Raw genomic sequence first — 15,032 nt, 5'->3', positions numbered from 1 at the left:
CCCCCTTATAACCCCCCCTTTAAATCCCCCTTTACAACCCCCCATTATAACCCCCCCTATATCCCCCCCCCCGGCTGTACGGGGTCGCAGTGTCCTCCCGGTGCTCGGTGTGGGGTCACGCTGTGTCTGTTCTCACATCTCGGGGTCTTTGGGGTCGTTTCCCCCCCCCCCAACCACTGGGGGGGTCCCTGGTCAGCGGCCCCACAGCTCTATGGGGTGGGGGGGCTGTTCCGGCCCCACAGCTCTATGGGGTGGGGGGGCTGTTCCGGCCCCACAGCTCTATGGGGTGGGGGGGCTGTTCCGGCCCCACAGCTCTATGGGGTGGGGGGGCGTTCTGGCCCCACAGCTCTATGGGGTGGGGGGGCTGTTCCGGCCCCACAGCTCTATGGGGTGGGGGGGGGGCATTATGGCCCCACATGTGTCCCCAGGGCTGAGTCACACCGCGCTCCTCCCTGCACTGTCCTGCCCAGGAATGCGGCCCAAAACCTCTTTGGGGGGGGGGGGGCTGCCACCCCATATATACCCCACCCCCCCCATATACACACACAGCCCTGCCCCACACACACACAGTGGGGCCCTGCGGCCATTCCGAGCCCATGGGGTGGGCAGCCCCCGACCCTGACCCTGTGTGTTATAGTGGGGGGGGGGCAGAGCACCATCACCCCCCCCACCCCATAGCGCACATCGCTGGATGGGATGGATGGGATCCCACACCGGGATGGAGCTGCTCTGCTCTGTGAGCCCTTGGGATGAGGCTGAGACCCCCGGGGGGGTCCTGGGCTGTGGGGGGGGGGGGGGGGTCCTTCCATTGCTGTGCTCTGCTATGACCCCCCCACACACAGTGTCATCCTATGGCCGCTGCTGTCATGGCCCCAACCCTTACCACAAACTATCCCCATCCCCCCCCCAGCCCCATATCACCCCATATCACCCCATATCAGCCCATATCACCCCCTATCAGCCCCTATAACCCCATATCAACCCCATATCAGCCCCTATCAGCCCCTATAACCCCATATCAACCCCATATCAGCCCCCATCACCCCCTATCACCCCATATCACCCCTATCAGCCCCTATCACCCCATATCACCCCCTATTACCCCGATCACTCCCCATCACCCCCATCACCCCCATATTCACCCCATATCACCCCCTATCTCTCCCTATCACCCCCTATCATCCCATATCAGCCCCATATCACCCCCTATCACCCCCATCACCCCCATTACCCCCTATCACCCCATATCAGCCCCATATCACCCCCCATCACCCCCTATCACCCCCCATTAATCCCTATCACCACCCATCACCCCATATTCACCCCCATCACCCCCCATCACCCCATATCAGCCCCATATCACCCCCTATCCCCTCCCAGCCCCACTCCCTGCCCCGCAGCCCCTCCCGGCCCCACATCTGGCTCTGATTTACTTGGAGAAGCCACAACCCGGGGGGGGATTTAGGGGGGGACATTGTAAATCCGCGGGCAGCTGCCGGGTGCAGGATGTGGGTCTGATGGTGATTGAGGGGAGAAAGGGGGGCTGGGGGGGGAACAGTGGGGCGGGCAGCGCTGCTATGGGGCAGGACCCACCCCCTATATATAATGGTCTGTATAGGGGGGGCCTGGCCGAGAGCTCGGCCCTGGAGAAGGAGCTGGACGCCGCCCCCATGAGCTCAGAGCCACGTGAGGAGGAAAAAGGGGGAAAGCAGGAAGAAAAGGGAGAGGAAATAGGGCATTTGTGTGGGGGAAATAGGGGGGGGGTATGGGGGGGACAGGGGGAATGGGGGGGTGGGAGCAGGGAAAGGGGGCAAAGAGCTGGGGGGGGGCAGCCCCAGATGGAGGGAATCACCCATATGGGGTCCCACTTATGGGGTGTCCCCACTTATGGGGTGTCTCTATTTATGGGGTGTCTCCACTTATGGGGTGTCTCTACTTATGGGGTGCCCCCACTTATGGGGTATCTCCACTTATGGGGTGCCCCCACTTATGGGGTATCTCCACTTATGGGGTGTCCCCACTTATGGGGTGTCCCCACTTATGGGGTATCCCCACTTATGGGGTATCTCCACTTATGGGGTGTCCCCACTTATGGGGTATCTCCACTTATGGGGTGCCCCCACTTATGGGGTGTCCCCCCCTCCAGGTGATGCCCTGTTCCATTAACCCCACCTTTATGGGATTCCCACCCTCCCCCCATCCCATACAACCACATTGGGGTCAGCCCACCCCCACCCCATCCCTATGACCCCCCGCCCCACATCCCCCCCTTTACCCCACAGCTGATCCCATCCAGCCCCACTTGCACAACTTCCCCCCACCCCTCCCACGTCAGCGCACACTCAGCCCCACACATCCCGATGTGGGGCAGCACGAGGCCCCTGTGGGCTCTGACACAGCGGGACCTTCCCCCCCCCCCCATAACCATCCTATGGGGTCCCCCCTTATTTCTAGGGAAGATCCTTTTATTCCACGTCCCCTTCACCCCACACAGCTCAGAGCCACGCGCTGCTCGTTAGTCACAGCGTTAATGAGGGTGGAAAGGCCCCAATGGGGCTGTGCCTTCCTGGGAAGCACCATCACCCCATTTCCCTGCATTGGGGGAACTGGGAGCTGATGGTGTCAATGGGTTCAGGTTCCTTATGGGATCCAGTTCCCAATGGGTTCAGGTTCCTTATAGGCTCTGGTTCCTTATAGGTTCAGGTTCCTTATAGGTTCAGGTTCATTATAGGTTCAGGTTCCTTATAGGATCCAGTTCCCAATAGGTTCTGGTTCCCAATGGGTTCAGGTTCGTTATAGGTTCTGGTTCCCAATAGGTTCTGGTTCCTTATAGGTTCAGGTTCCTTATAGGTTCTGGTTCCTTATAGGTTCAGGTTCCTTATAGGTTCAGGTTCCTTATAGGTTCAGGTTCCCAATGGGTTCAGGTATCCAATGTCTTTGTGTCCCCATAGGATTTATGGTCCCTATTGGGTTCTGGTCCCTATTGGGTTCAGGTCCCCATTCTGTTCTGCCCCACTCATTGTCCCAGCTGTGGGTCTGGGGGTGCTGCTCCCCATAGTGTTGGGATATAGGGCTGAGCCACCCAATCTCCCCCCCAATCCCACTGATTGCCCACCCCATAGCGGCCCCATCCCACCTCCTGCCCCTTTGTGTGCCCTCAGTGCCCCTAAATCCCCCCTTGGGGTCGTTGTTGTGGGTCACACCCCACAATGGATGGGGACCCCCCCCCCCCCAAACCCCCTATAACCCCCCACCCCAAACCCCACATCTGGTCCCAGCGCTGACACATGAACGTGCTGCCCCCTGGTGGCCGCATGTTGTAACTGCAGCCCACGGGGTCGCCCCTTCGGGGGGTCGTTCCCCTGCACCCCATATGGGGGGGGCTGAAAGGTTCCTATGTGAACCCCACCCTCATCCTATGGGGTGAGCGCCCCATATGTACCCGCTATGGGCTCCCCCAATGCACAGTGGGGCCGAGCGGGGCGACCCACCGTCTGGTGGGCTCAGCGACCCCACAGACCCCAATACAAGGAGCCCCCCCCCAATACACCCCCGTGTTGTCCCCATATTGTGCTTCCATGGGGCGCAGTGGGGCGATGGAGTGTGGGGCGGGGCGGGATGACACCAACGGGGTGTGGATGTGTGGGGCGGGGGGGGGGCGGGTAATGGGGTGGGGGGCAGCGGGGGCTGCATCCCCTTCAATAGGAGCTGAAAGGGGAAGGTGGGATGGGGGGGGGGGGCGGCTCTATGGGGTGAATGTGGGGTGGGGGAGGCCGCGCTGTGCCCCATATGGGGCTGTTCCCCACCCCACAATAACCTGCCCGCCCCACCGGGAAGCGAACGCTATGGGGCAAAGAGCAGCGGGGTGCGGTACAACGTCACACCCCGCGCTGCCCCACGGAGCGGAGCGCTGCCCCATAGCGGGGTGAGCAGTGGGGTGAGCAATGGGGCTGGGGGGTGTAGGGGGGGATGGATGCCCGACTTGGGGGTCCCAGCTTATGGGGGGGATGGGGGGCACCGAGACCCCGCCGGGCATCGGGTTGGGGACCCACAGCTCGACCCCGCTGCCCCACATGGGGTTTATTCTGTGCCCCACAGGGAGGATGGGAGACCCGTTCAGCTACTGGAGCGGCCCCACATCGCGGTGAGTTGCCCCACAACCCGCAGCGCTCTGCTATGGGGCACAACAATCTGCTATGGGGCACAACAATCTGCTATGGGGCACAACAATCTGCTATGGGGCTCAGCGCTCTGCTATGGGGCTCAAAGCTCTGCTATGGGGCTCAAAGCTCTGCTATGGGGCACAACGCTCTGCTATGGGGCACAACAATCTGCTATGGGGCTCATCGCTCTGCTATGGGGCTCAAAGCTCTGCTATAGGGCACAGCGCTCTGCTATGGGGCTCAGCGCTCTGATCTCCCCCCATCCGCACAGCAATGAATACGAATTCAGCCCCCACGGCACCACCGGCTTCACCCGACCCAGCGCCAAAAGCATCTACAGTGAGTCTATGGGGCCGCCCCACACATCCACCCCCCACCCCATATCCCCTATTATTAACCCCATATCCCCTATTAACCCCGCCTGGCCCCATAGATCAGCGCAAGGACTACGGGCAGACGCTGCTCAAACCCCAAAGTGACTTCCAGCACCACGTGGAGGTAGGAGACCCCCCCCTATACCCACCCCCCAGGTTATGGGGCAGCCCCATAGCGCCCCATAGCGCCCCATAGCGCCCCATAACCACGGCCGGGCTCATCCCAGCACCTGCTGACCCTGCGGCTGGATCGGGAGCTGCGCAGCATCGAGGATTGTGTGGGGCGGCTGCGGGAGCTGGATGCGATGGGGAAGGTTTGGGGTCAGGATCTTCTCCTGGGGGTCCGGGATCAGGATCTGCTGCTGAGCGACGTGGAGAGCAGGGTAACCCCATAGCGACCCCATAGCGACCCCATAGCGACCCCATAGAGACCCCATAGCGACCCCATAGCGACCCCATAGTGACCCCATGGCGACCCCATAGAGACCCCATAGAGACCCCATGGCGACCCCATAGAGACCCCATAGGGACCCCATAGCGACCCCATAGAGACCCCATAGAGACCCCATAGGGACCCCATAGCGACCCCATAGCGACCCCAGACCCTATAGAGACCCAACCCCCCCCCCCGCACCCCATAAGCCCTTCAGTCCATCCCTGCCCCTATTCACCCCATAACCCCCAGCCCTGCAGCCCTACGTCACCCTGTGTCCCCATAACCTTTGTATCCCCGTAACTGCCCCCCATATAACCCACACCCCATACCTTATAACCCCACACACCCCATCAGACCCAACCCCATAACTCCATCATTGCACACCCCATAACCCCACAATCCCATAAACCCCATAGCCCCCCATAACCTCACACACCCCATAACCCCACAGACCCCATAACCCCCCACATCACCATAAACCCCATAGCCCCCCATAACCCCATGACTCCACACACCCCATAACCCCACACATCCCCATAAACCCCATAACCCCCCATAACCCCATAACCCCCCACCCTATAACCCCATAAACCCCATAACCCCCCATAACCCCATAACCCCCCACCCTATAACCCCATAAACCCCATAACCCTCATAACCCCATAACCCCCCTCCCTATAACCCCATAACCCCATAACCCCCATAACCCCATAACCCCTCCTAAACCCCATAACCCCCCATAACCCCTTACATCCCCATAACCCCACAGACCCCATAACCCCACAGACCCCATAACCCCACAGACCCCATAACCCCCCCACATCCCCCTACACCCCATAACCCCCCATAACCCCTTACATCCCCGTAACCCCACACACCCCATAACCCCCCACAACCCTACACACCCCACAACCCCCCACCCCATAACCCCACACACCCCATACACCCCATAGCCCCCCATAACCCCATAAACACCCCCTATAGCCCCATAACCCCCCACCCTATAACCCCATAAACCCCATAACCCCCTAGACCCCAGAACCCCATAATCCCCCACCCTATAACCCCATAAACCCCATAACCCCCATAACCCCATAACCCCCCACCCTATAACCCCATAACCCCATAACCCCCATAACCCCATAACCCCCCACCCTATAACCCCATAAACCCCATAACCCCCCATAACCCCATAATCCCCCACCCTATAACCCCATAAACCCCATAAGCCCTCATAGCCCCATGACCCCCCACCCTATAACCCCATAAACCCCATAACCCCCCATAACCCCATAACCCCCCACCCTATAACCCCATAAACCCCATAACCCCCCATAACCCCATAACCCCCCATAACCCCATAACCCCCCACCCTATAACCCCATAAACCCTATAACCCCATAACCCCATAACCCCCCACCCCATAACCCCCCATAACCCCATAACCCCCCACCCTATAACCCCATAAACCCCATAACCCCCCATAACCCCATAACCCCCCATAACCCCATAGCCCCCTATAACCCCATACCCCCCCAGGAGGACCTGGACCGGTTCCCGTTGCGCAGCGTTGAGCGCTGTGTGTCCCCCCCCGCTGTGGGCAGCTTCCATTCCCTATTGGCCATAACGGTGCAGGAGCGGGGCTGGGGGGGGGGCGGCAGCGTGTGGATCTTCCAGTGCCACCAGATCCCGGTGAGTGGGGGGGGGGATGGGGTTATAGGGGGTTATAGGGGGTTATAGGGGGGGTTTATGGGGTTATGGGGTTATGGGGGGCTATAGGGCTTATGGGGGTGTATGGGGTTATAGGGTGGGGGGTTATGGGGTTATGGGGGGTGTTTATGGGGTTATAGGGGGTGTTTATGGGGTTATGGGGTTATAGGGGGTGTGTGGGGTTATATGGGGTTATGGGGGGTATTTATGGGGTTATGGGGTTTATGGGGTTATAGGGTGTGGGGTTATGGAGGGTGTTTATGGGGTTATGGGGTGTGTGGGGTTATGGGGTTATAGGGTGGGGGGTTATGGGGTTGTGGGGGGTTATCGGGTTTATGGGGTTATAGGGTGGGGGGTTATGGGGTTATAGGGGGTGTTTATGGGGTTATGGGGTGTGTGGGGCTATGGGGTGTGTAGGGTTGTGGGGGGTTATGGGGTGTGTGGAGTTATGGGGTTATGGGGGGCTATGGGGTTTATGGGGATGTGGGGGGTTATGGGGTGTGTTGGGTTGTGTGGGGCTATGGGGTGTGTAGGGTTGTGGGGGGTTATGGGGTGTGTGGAGTTATGGGGTTTATGGGTCTGTGGGGTTAAGGGGATGTAGGGTTATGGGGCTGTGGGGTTATGGGCCATAGGGTTATGGGGCTGTGGCGTTGTAGGGCTATAGGGTTATGGATCTGTGGGGTTATGGATCTGTGGGGTTATGGGGCTGTGGGGTTATGGGGCTGTGGGGTTGTGGGCTGTAGGGTTACAGGGTGTGGGGTTATGGGCTCTAGGGTTATGGGTCTGTGGGCCATAGGGTTATGGAGCTATAGGGTTATGGGGTTGTGGGCCATAGGGTTATGGGGCTATAGGGTTATGGGGTTGTGGGGTTGTGGGGTGGGGATGTGGGGTTAAGGGGATGTAGGGTTATGGGGTGTGGAGTTATGGGTCTGTGAGGTTGTGGGTTGGGAGGTTATGGGGAGTGGGGTTATGGGGTGTGGGGTTGTGTGACTATAGGGTTATGGATCTGTGGGGCTATGGGGCTGTGGGTTTATGGGTCTGTGGGGTTGTGGGCCATAGGGTTATGGGGCTGTGTGGTGGGAGGTTATGGGCAGTGGGGTTATGGGGCTGTGGGGATATGGGATGTGGAGTTATGGGGCTGTGGGCTTGTGGGGCTGTGGGGTTATGGGGTGTGGGGAAATGGGATTGGCGGTTATGGGGCTGTGGGGCTATGGGGCTGTGAGACTGTAGGGTTATGGGGTGTGGGGTCCATCAGGCCGAGACTCTGAAGAGCAGCCTGGAGAAGTTGGTGCAGCAGAGCAAGGAGGAGCAGCAGCAGCACGGCTATGGGTCCAGCTATGGGTCCAGCTATGGGTACGGCTATGGGTCCAGCTATGGGTACGGCTATGGGTCCGGCTATGGGTCCGGGTATGGGTCCAGCTATGGGTACGGCTATGGGTACGGCTATGGGTCCGGGTATGGGTACGGGTATGGGTCCGGCTATGGGTCCGGCTATGGGTCCAGCTATGGGTATGGCTGTGGGTACGGCTATGGGTCCGGCTATGGGGTGGGGGGCACAGCCTGTCCCAATGGGTCACCCCCGGTGGGACCCATCCCCTCCTGCCCCATCTGCCCCCATTGCCCCCATCCATCCCCTATATCCATCCCATCCATCCCATCCACCCCCCATCTCCCCCCCCATCCCCTGTCCATGGGCACAGCCCCCCACACCCACGACCCCCTCTGTCCCCCCCCCAGTGCTGCCCCACAGCTGCCTCCCGACCCCCCGTACATCCCAGCATCCTACAGAGCTGCAGACCCCGAGCACGCCGGGCCCCGACCGCTGCCCCCCATCCAACACAACCCCCCTTCAGAGCACGGTGAGCCATGGGGCGGGGGGTCTATGGGGCAGGTTATGGGGCAGGGGGTCTATGGGGCAGGTTATGGGACAGGGGGTCTATGGGGCAGGTTATGGGGCGGGGGGTCTATGGGGCAGGTTATGGGGCGGGGGGTCTATGGGGCAGGTTATGGGGCGGGGGGTCGGGTTCTGTGGGTCCCACTGGCATTATCCCACCTGCCCCATAGGATCGGAGCAGAACAAGTGGATGGGCCCCAATGGAGAGACCATGTCGGACCCCGAACGTGACGTGGTGAGCAGCCCCTGCCCCACAACCCCCCCATCCTGCCCCACATGAGGCTCCCAGCCCCCCCACCCCGCTCAGCCCCCCATGTTCCTACAGCTGGTCCTTAACCACGTGCTGGACGATATGGAGCTGTTTATGGGGCGGCTGCAGGTGGACATTGGGGGCAGCCAGACCCCAAAGAAGAAGAAGAAGAAGAAGAAGAAAGGTTGGGGGGCAGGGGGGGCACTAAGGGGGGGGGGGGGGCACTGGGTGCCATCCAGCTCTGGGGGTCACCTCAATACCAGCCCCATTGTCTGCCCCCCCCCCGCCCCATAGATCTCCCCTCCAAGGCAGAATACGTGGATTTCTATCAGAAGGTGAAATACGCCATTAACCTGCTGGTACGTCCCTCTGTGTGCATGGAGACCCCCCATATCAACCCTATGGACACACACCCCATACACGGCCATAAAGGGGGTCTGGGGGGTCCTGGGGGGGGGTCCTGCATATGACCACCCTGTCCCCCCCCCCAGGCATACAACTGGCAGCACATCGAGGTCCCGTCCGGCCCCAACCTGTTGGATCACATCTTCCAGGCCCTGAGCTCCGTGAGTGCCCCGGGACCCCCGGGACCCCCAACCTAACCCCATGGGGCTGAACCCCCCCATCCCCATCCCACCCCACAAGCAGGTCCTGGCGCTGTGCCCCCACCCCCACCTGGCTGCGGAGGTGCAGACCCCCCTGCTGCTCCCCGAGGCGCTGCAGCTGCTGGATGGGACCCTCCTGCCCGAGCAGCACCGCACCTGGAAGAGCCTGGGCACGGCCTGGAACATGAGCCGGTGGGGCAGCCCCACATGTCAATGGGGCTCACGGAGCACAGAACAGACCCCAACATGAACCTTCATCCTGACCCAACACTAACCCCAATCTAACACAACTCTAACCTTAAACACAAGGCAACCCCACCTCAAACCCACCTCAACCCCAACTCAACCCAACCCAACTCAACCCAACCCAACCCAACTCAACCCAACCCAACTCAACCCAACCCCAACCCAACCCAACCCCAACCCCAACCCAACTCAACCCAACCCAACCCAACCCAACTCAACCCAACTCAACCCAACTCAACCCCAACTCAACCCCAATCCAATCTCAACTTCAACCCCAAAACAACCCAACTGAATCCCAACCCCATCCAATCCCAACCCAACTCAACCCCAAAGCAACACAATTGAATCCCATCCAACCCCAACCCCATCCAATCCCAAACCAACCCAACCCAAACCCAAACTCAACCCCAACCCAACCCCAACCAATCCCAACTTCCACCCCAAAACAACCCAACCCCAACCCAACCCAACCCCAATCCCATCCAATCCCAACCCAACCCCAATCCCAACCCAACCCCAACCGAACCCCAATCCCATCCCATCCAACCCCAATCCCAATCTAATCCCAACCCCAACTCAATCCCAACCCAACCCCAACCAATCCCAACTTCCACCCCAAAACAACTGAACCCCAACACCAACTCAACCCCAATCCCAACCCTAATGCCAATCTAATCCTAATCCCATCCCATCCAACCCCAATCCCAACCCCATCCAATCCCAACCCAAACTCAACCCCAACTCAATCCCAACCCAACCCCAACCAATCCCAGCTTCCACCCCAAAACAACTGAACCCCAACCCAACCCAACTCCAATCCCAACCTAATCCCAATCCCATCCCAACCCCAACCCCAACCCAACCGCAACCGAACCCCAATCCCATCCCATCCAACCCCAATCCCAATCCAATCCCAACCCAACCCCAATTCCAACCCAACCCCATCCAATCCCAACTCAACCCAACCCCAATCCCAACCCCAACCCAACCACAATCCCAATCCCAACCCAACCCCAACCCCAACTCAACCCCAACCGAACCCCAATCCCATCCCATCCAACCCCAATCCAATCCCAACTCAACCCAACCCCAATCCCAATCCAATCCCAACCCAACCACAATCTCAACCCCAACCCCAATGCCAACCTAATCCCAATCCCATCCCATCCAACCCCAACCCCAACCCCAATCCAATCCCAACCCAACCCAATCCCATCCCATCCCATCCAACCCCAACCCCAATCCAATTCCAATCCCAACCCAATCCCATCCCATCCCATCCAACCCCAATCCCCCCCGCAGGTCTCAGTACCCCAATGCTGATCAGGTCCCTCGTTACATCCCCACGTTCTCTGACGGCTGGCTGCCCCCCCCCATGCTGACTGCAGACACCCAGCCGGTATGGGGCTGTGGGGGGGGGCTGTTTTTGGGGTGGGGGGGCACCTCTATACAGCTCAGTCTCCCACCCCACTGTTCTCCCCCCACAGGCATTAGAAAGGGATGACCCCACATATGGAGACGCACCGGGGCAGCTGTGAGTGCACCCCGACCCCCCCCGACCCCCCACCCCCCATATGGGACCAGCAGAACCCACTCAAAGCTTTGCCCCCCCCCACCCCACAGCCCACCCCCACAGCCCCCCACGTTGGTTCGGGTGTTGTATGAATTCCAGGGCAGGAACCCACAGGAGCTGAGCGTGAGGATGGGGGACACCCTGCAGGTACAGGATGGGGGGGGGTCCATAGGGGGGGTCCATGGGGGGGGCTAATGGGGGGGGTCAGGCGACCCCCAGTTCACACAGGGGATGTTGGACCCCCCCAGGTGCTGGACCAGCAGAAGAAGTGGTGGCTGGTTCGGAGCCGGGGGGGGGAGCAGGGCTACGTCCCCAGCAACATCCTGGAGCCGGCGGGGCACGATGACGGCAGCCAGGTGAGCCCCCCCCCCATATAACATATAACCCCGGGTAGAGGAGGGGGGGGGCACCTCACCCCCTTTAACCCCTTTAACCCCCCCCTTATCAGGTCGCCCCCCCCTCGCTGCACATGGGATCCACTCCAGCTGAGGTGACGGCGTGGCTGAAGGACAAAGGCTTCGCTCCGCTGTGCGTTACGACCCCCCCCCCCCAATTCCCCCCCCCCCTTAAAACGAAGCCCCCCCCCCCCCATCTGACCCCCCGCGTCCCTCAGCACCGTGCGCTGCCTGGGGGTCCTGGGGGGGCGGCAGTTGTTGCACATGACGGCGGCGGAGCTGCGCGCGGTGTGTCCCGAGGAGTGGAGGAGGGTCCTGTTCAAACTGAGCCCCGTGCGCTCCGCCATGGGGGTGAGTCCGGGACCCCCCCCAAATAAAGGTGTTGGGGGAGGGGGGTTGTTAACCACCTGCCCCCCTCCCCAATTTCAACCTGCAGATCGGTCCCAATGACTGACAGCCGATGGGAGCCCAGCACAGTGCGGTCCCGACCCCCCCCCAAAAGGATGGAGCGACCCAATGGGGGGGGGGGGGGGAGTGGGACTGAGGGGGGCTGGGGGGTCCCTGCATGGAGATATGGAGATATGAGCTCCTTGTTGGGGGGGGGAGAGGTGTAAAATAAACTCACTGTCAGCATCAACAGCGGCTCCGTGTGGACACAGGGCTCTAAAGTGGGGGGGGGTCCCACTGCCCTTCCCCCCCCATCACCCCCACTCAGTGGGGCACCCCCCCATTGCTGCCCCATTGTCAGGTGGGTTTGCACTATTGACCCCCCCCCCCCTTGAGATGGGACAACCCAAAGTGGGGGGACCCCAACCCCATCCCACCCACACAATGGGGGGGGGCTCTGAGCCTGTCACCCCCCACCCCACAATGAGGGACACAGAGCACTGCACCTCCCCCTTTTATTGAGGCTGGGGTCTCCCCATCGCAGGGGGGTGGGAGTAAAGAAGGGGGATGGGGATTGGGGGGGTTGGGGGGCAGGACCCCCCCCTTATTACTCCTTCTTGCCCCCCCACTTGGCCATCTTGTTGTTGATGGGCATCTTCTGGAAGCGGCTGGACTTCAGGTACGCCGCCACCTTCTCCAGAGCCTATAGGACATAAAGGGGGGGGGGGCATGTCAGAAAGACCCCCCCCCATTAGAACCCCCCCCATATCCACACACTGACCCCAAAGCGCTCCATGAAGCCGCACAAGTTGCTATAGGGCTCCAGGCAGCGCGGGCTGAAGATCCGGTTCTGATCCAACACATCGAACATCAGGAAATCCACAAAGGTCAGCTGTAAAATTGGGGGGGGGGGGCACATATAAACAGTGAGTCCATTGGAACACCCCCCCCATGTGCCCCCCCCCCCCATTTAGGTGGGTGGGGGTCTCACCTTGTCCCCTGCAAACCACTTCCTATCCCCTAAGAAGGTGGAGAACAGCTTCAGTTTGCCTGGCAGCTGCTCCAGGTATCCGGGCTTCAGCTTCTCCTATTGAGGGGGGGGGGGCACACAAAGGGGTCAGCCCAGCCCTATAGGGGGGTCCCAGCCCTATAGGGGGGTCCCTGTGTCCTGTCCCCCCCCCCAAATAACGGGGGCACTCACAAAGTCGGGGCTGTAGCAAACCATCACCAGGCTCATCCTGAAATCCATCACCTGGTTCTCCAGCACATCCACGCGCTGCCGCTCCTGCTCCGTGTCCCCACCTGCACATAGAGAACACCATTGGGACCCCCCCCCACCCCAAAACCCCCCCCCAGACCCCAAACCCCCCCCCAATAACCATAAACCCCCAGTCGGACCCCCCCCATCACTCACACATGTTGTGCTTGCGGGCGATGTAGCGCAGGATGGCGTTGCTCTGGGTCAGTTTGACGTCCCCATCGATGTAATATGGGAGCTGAGGGGGGGGGGGATAAAAAGGGGAGGGGGCTTGGGGACATCGGGTGTGTGGGTGGGGGGCATAGAAGGGTGAAGGAATACAGGGGTGGGGGGGGTATGTGGGGGTGGGGGGCAATAAGGCATGGGGACATCAGGGTAATGGGGGGGGGGATAAAGGGCCATGGGGGGGTTGGGGGGGACACCGTGGGACATGGGGGGGGGATATGGGGGACATTGAGGTATAGGGTTAATATGGAGGTGCCCCCCCCCCATCATACATTAGGGAAGTCCAGCCCCAGCTTCTCCTTCTCGTTGATCCATTGGCTCTTGTCATAGTTGGGGGCTGTGGGGATAAAGGGGGGTGACGCCATGATGCCCCCCCCATCCATCCCCCAATTTGGGGGGGTGGCTCAGGCACACAACCCTGCCCCCCCCCCCCCCCCTCACCTTCCCCGCAGCTGTACAGCTTGTCCTCATAGGGGGTCCCGGTGTGCTCCAGCAGCAGGCGGATGGCGTGGGCCAGCTGGGGGGGGGGCACAGACAGCAGTGAGACCCCCCCCCCCCATGGGGACATAGAGGCAGGGAGGGGTGGGAGATGCCCCCCCGAGCTCCATGCGTTGTGCCCCCCCCCCCCCCCACGCAATGGGGCGCAAAGCGCAGCACGTGGCCGATAGGGGGGGGGCAAAGGGCGCTCGCACTGAGGGGGGGGGGCTAAAATCGCCCCTAAATCAATAGCCCCCCCCCCATCCCCGCATAGAAAACCAATAGGAGACCCCCCCAAGCGACCCCCCTCCAACGTTGGGACCCCCCTGTACGCCCCCCCCGCTCGCGGAGCTGGACCCCATCGTGCCCCCCCCCATCCAAACCCATCCAAACCCACAGCGCAGCACAAGGGGGGGGGGGCGTGAAAGTGGGGGGGGAGCAAAGGACCCCCATCGTGCAGGAGGGACCCAGAAATAAACAGCCCCCCCCCCCACCAAAAGACCCCCACAACCCCTCAAGCCGCACCCACCCCCCCATAGGGTCCCCAGGGTTGGGACCCCCCCGTGCCCCCCCCACGCACCCCACGGATGTCCCAGTATCCCAACACCGCCATTGCTACGCGCGATCCAGTCGCTGCCCCCCTCCCTCTCCGAGCCCCCCCCGCAGCTCCTCCCTTTCCTGGGGGCGGGTCTTTGAGGGGGGGGTCTTAAAGGAGAATGGGGCAGCTGCGCTATGAGCGGAACCCCCCTTTTCCTTTGGGGGGGTGGTCCCACATTAGGGGTCGTTCCTTACTTTGGGGCTCCCCTATTTAGCGGGGGGGGGCACCCAATCCCCCTGCCCCCCCCTTGTACATACAGGGTTCCTCATTACCAAAAGGTCCCCACCCCACTTCATAGGGACCCCCTATGTTTCCCCCATCCACTTAATAGGGACCCCCTATGTGTTTCCCCCCCCACTTAATAAGGACCCCCTATGTGTCCCCCCCAAAACACTTAATAAGGACCCACAATGTGTCCCATCCCCCCCCCACTTAATAGGG

At 61.0% G+C, this 15,032-nt stretch overlaps 2 protein-coding genes across 4 annotated transcripts; one reads left to right on the top strand and one right to left on the bottom strand.

The window, feature by feature from the left end:
• Positions 1-1,602: 1,602 nt before the first annotated feature.
• Positions 1,603-12,283, top strand: EPS8L3 (EPS8 signaling adaptor L3). 3 transcript variants are annotated; one of them, XM_085527330.1, is made up of 20 exons: positions 1,603-1,686; positions 4,099-4,144; positions 4,435-4,502; positions 4,597-4,661; positions 4,765-4,920; positions 6,513-6,665; positions 7,939-8,036; positions 8,421-8,542; positions 8,748-8,812; positions 8,903-9,011; positions 9,122-9,186; positions 9,319-9,393; positions 9,476-9,624; positions 10,981-11,077; positions 11,166-11,212; positions 11,302-11,398; positions 11,500-11,607; positions 11,700-11,779; positions 11,865-11,997; positions 12,083-12,283. In XM_085527330.1, exons 1-20 carry the CDS (start codon positions 1,671-1,673, stop codon positions 12,098-12,100), a joined length of 1,767 nt encoding a protein of 588 aa, XP_085383456.1. In that variant the 5' UTR covers positions 1,603-1,670; the 3' UTR covers positions 12,101-12,283. The 3 variants fall into 3 exon arrangements, with proteins under 3 accessions (XP_085383456.1, XP_085383455.1, XP_085383457.1); XM_085527329.1 differs by having other exon boundaries at positions 7,939-8,060; XM_085527331.1 differs by lacking the exon at positions 1,603-1,686 and adding an exon at positions 3,831-3,937.
• Positions 12,284-12,534: 251 nt separating this feature from the next.
• On the bottom strand, positions 12,535-14,644 carry LOC107324759 (glutathione S-transferase Mu 3-like). Its single transcript, XM_085527334.1, has 8 exons — positions 14,574-14,644; positions 13,958-14,033; positions 13,789-13,853; positions 13,448-13,529; positions 13,235-13,335; positions 13,025-13,120; positions 12,815-12,925; positions 12,535-12,736 (listed from the first exon to the last, which is right to left on the bottom strand). Exons 1-8 carry the CDS (start codon positions 14,604-14,606, stop codon positions 12,641-12,643), a joined length of 660 nt encoding a protein of 219 aa, XP_085383460.1. The 5' UTR covers positions 14,607-14,644; the 3' UTR covers positions 12,535-12,640.
• Positions 14,645-15,032: the final 388 nt, after the last annotated feature.

The sequence above is a fragment of the Coturnix japonica genome, chromosome 38, assembly GCF_054131305.1.
Source record: "Coturnix japonica strain WE chromosome 38, WE-NBRP24, whole genome shotgun sequence".
Classification (NCBI taxonomy): Eukaryota; Metazoa; Chordata; class Aves; order Galliformes; family Phasianidae; genus Coturnix; species Coturnix japonica.
Note: the sequence above shows the minus strand (reverse complement) of the source record. Positions and strands in the feature narration are given on the sequence as shown.

What these genes read in the sequence shown, in the direction of transcription:
- EPS8L3 (XM_085527329.1), top strand. An exon ending in CAACCCCCCTTCAGAGCACG is followed by an intron (nt 8,543 to 8,747) that starts GTGAGCCATGGG and finishes CCTGCCCCATAG; the next exon opens with GATCGGAGCAGAACAAGTGG. An exon ending in GGAGACGCACCGGGGCAGCT is followed by an intron (nt 11,213 to 11,301) that starts GTGAGTGCACCC and finishes CCCACCCCACAG; the next exon opens with CCCACCCCCACAGCCCCCCA.
- LOC107324759 (XM_085527334.1), bottom strand. Translation starts at nt 14,606, where the DNA reads ATGGCGGTGTTGGGATACTGGGACATCCGTGGG. An exon ending in GCTGTACAGCTGCGGGGAAG is followed by an intron (nt 13,854 to 13,957) that starts GTGAGGGGGGGG and finishes TTATCCCCACAG; the next exon opens with CCCCCAACTATGACAAGAGC. An exon ending in GCTTCATGGAGCGCTTTGGG is followed by an intron (nt 12,737 to 12,814) that starts GTCAGTGTGTGG and finishes TATGTCCTATAG; the next exon opens with GCTCTGGAGAAGGTGGCGGC.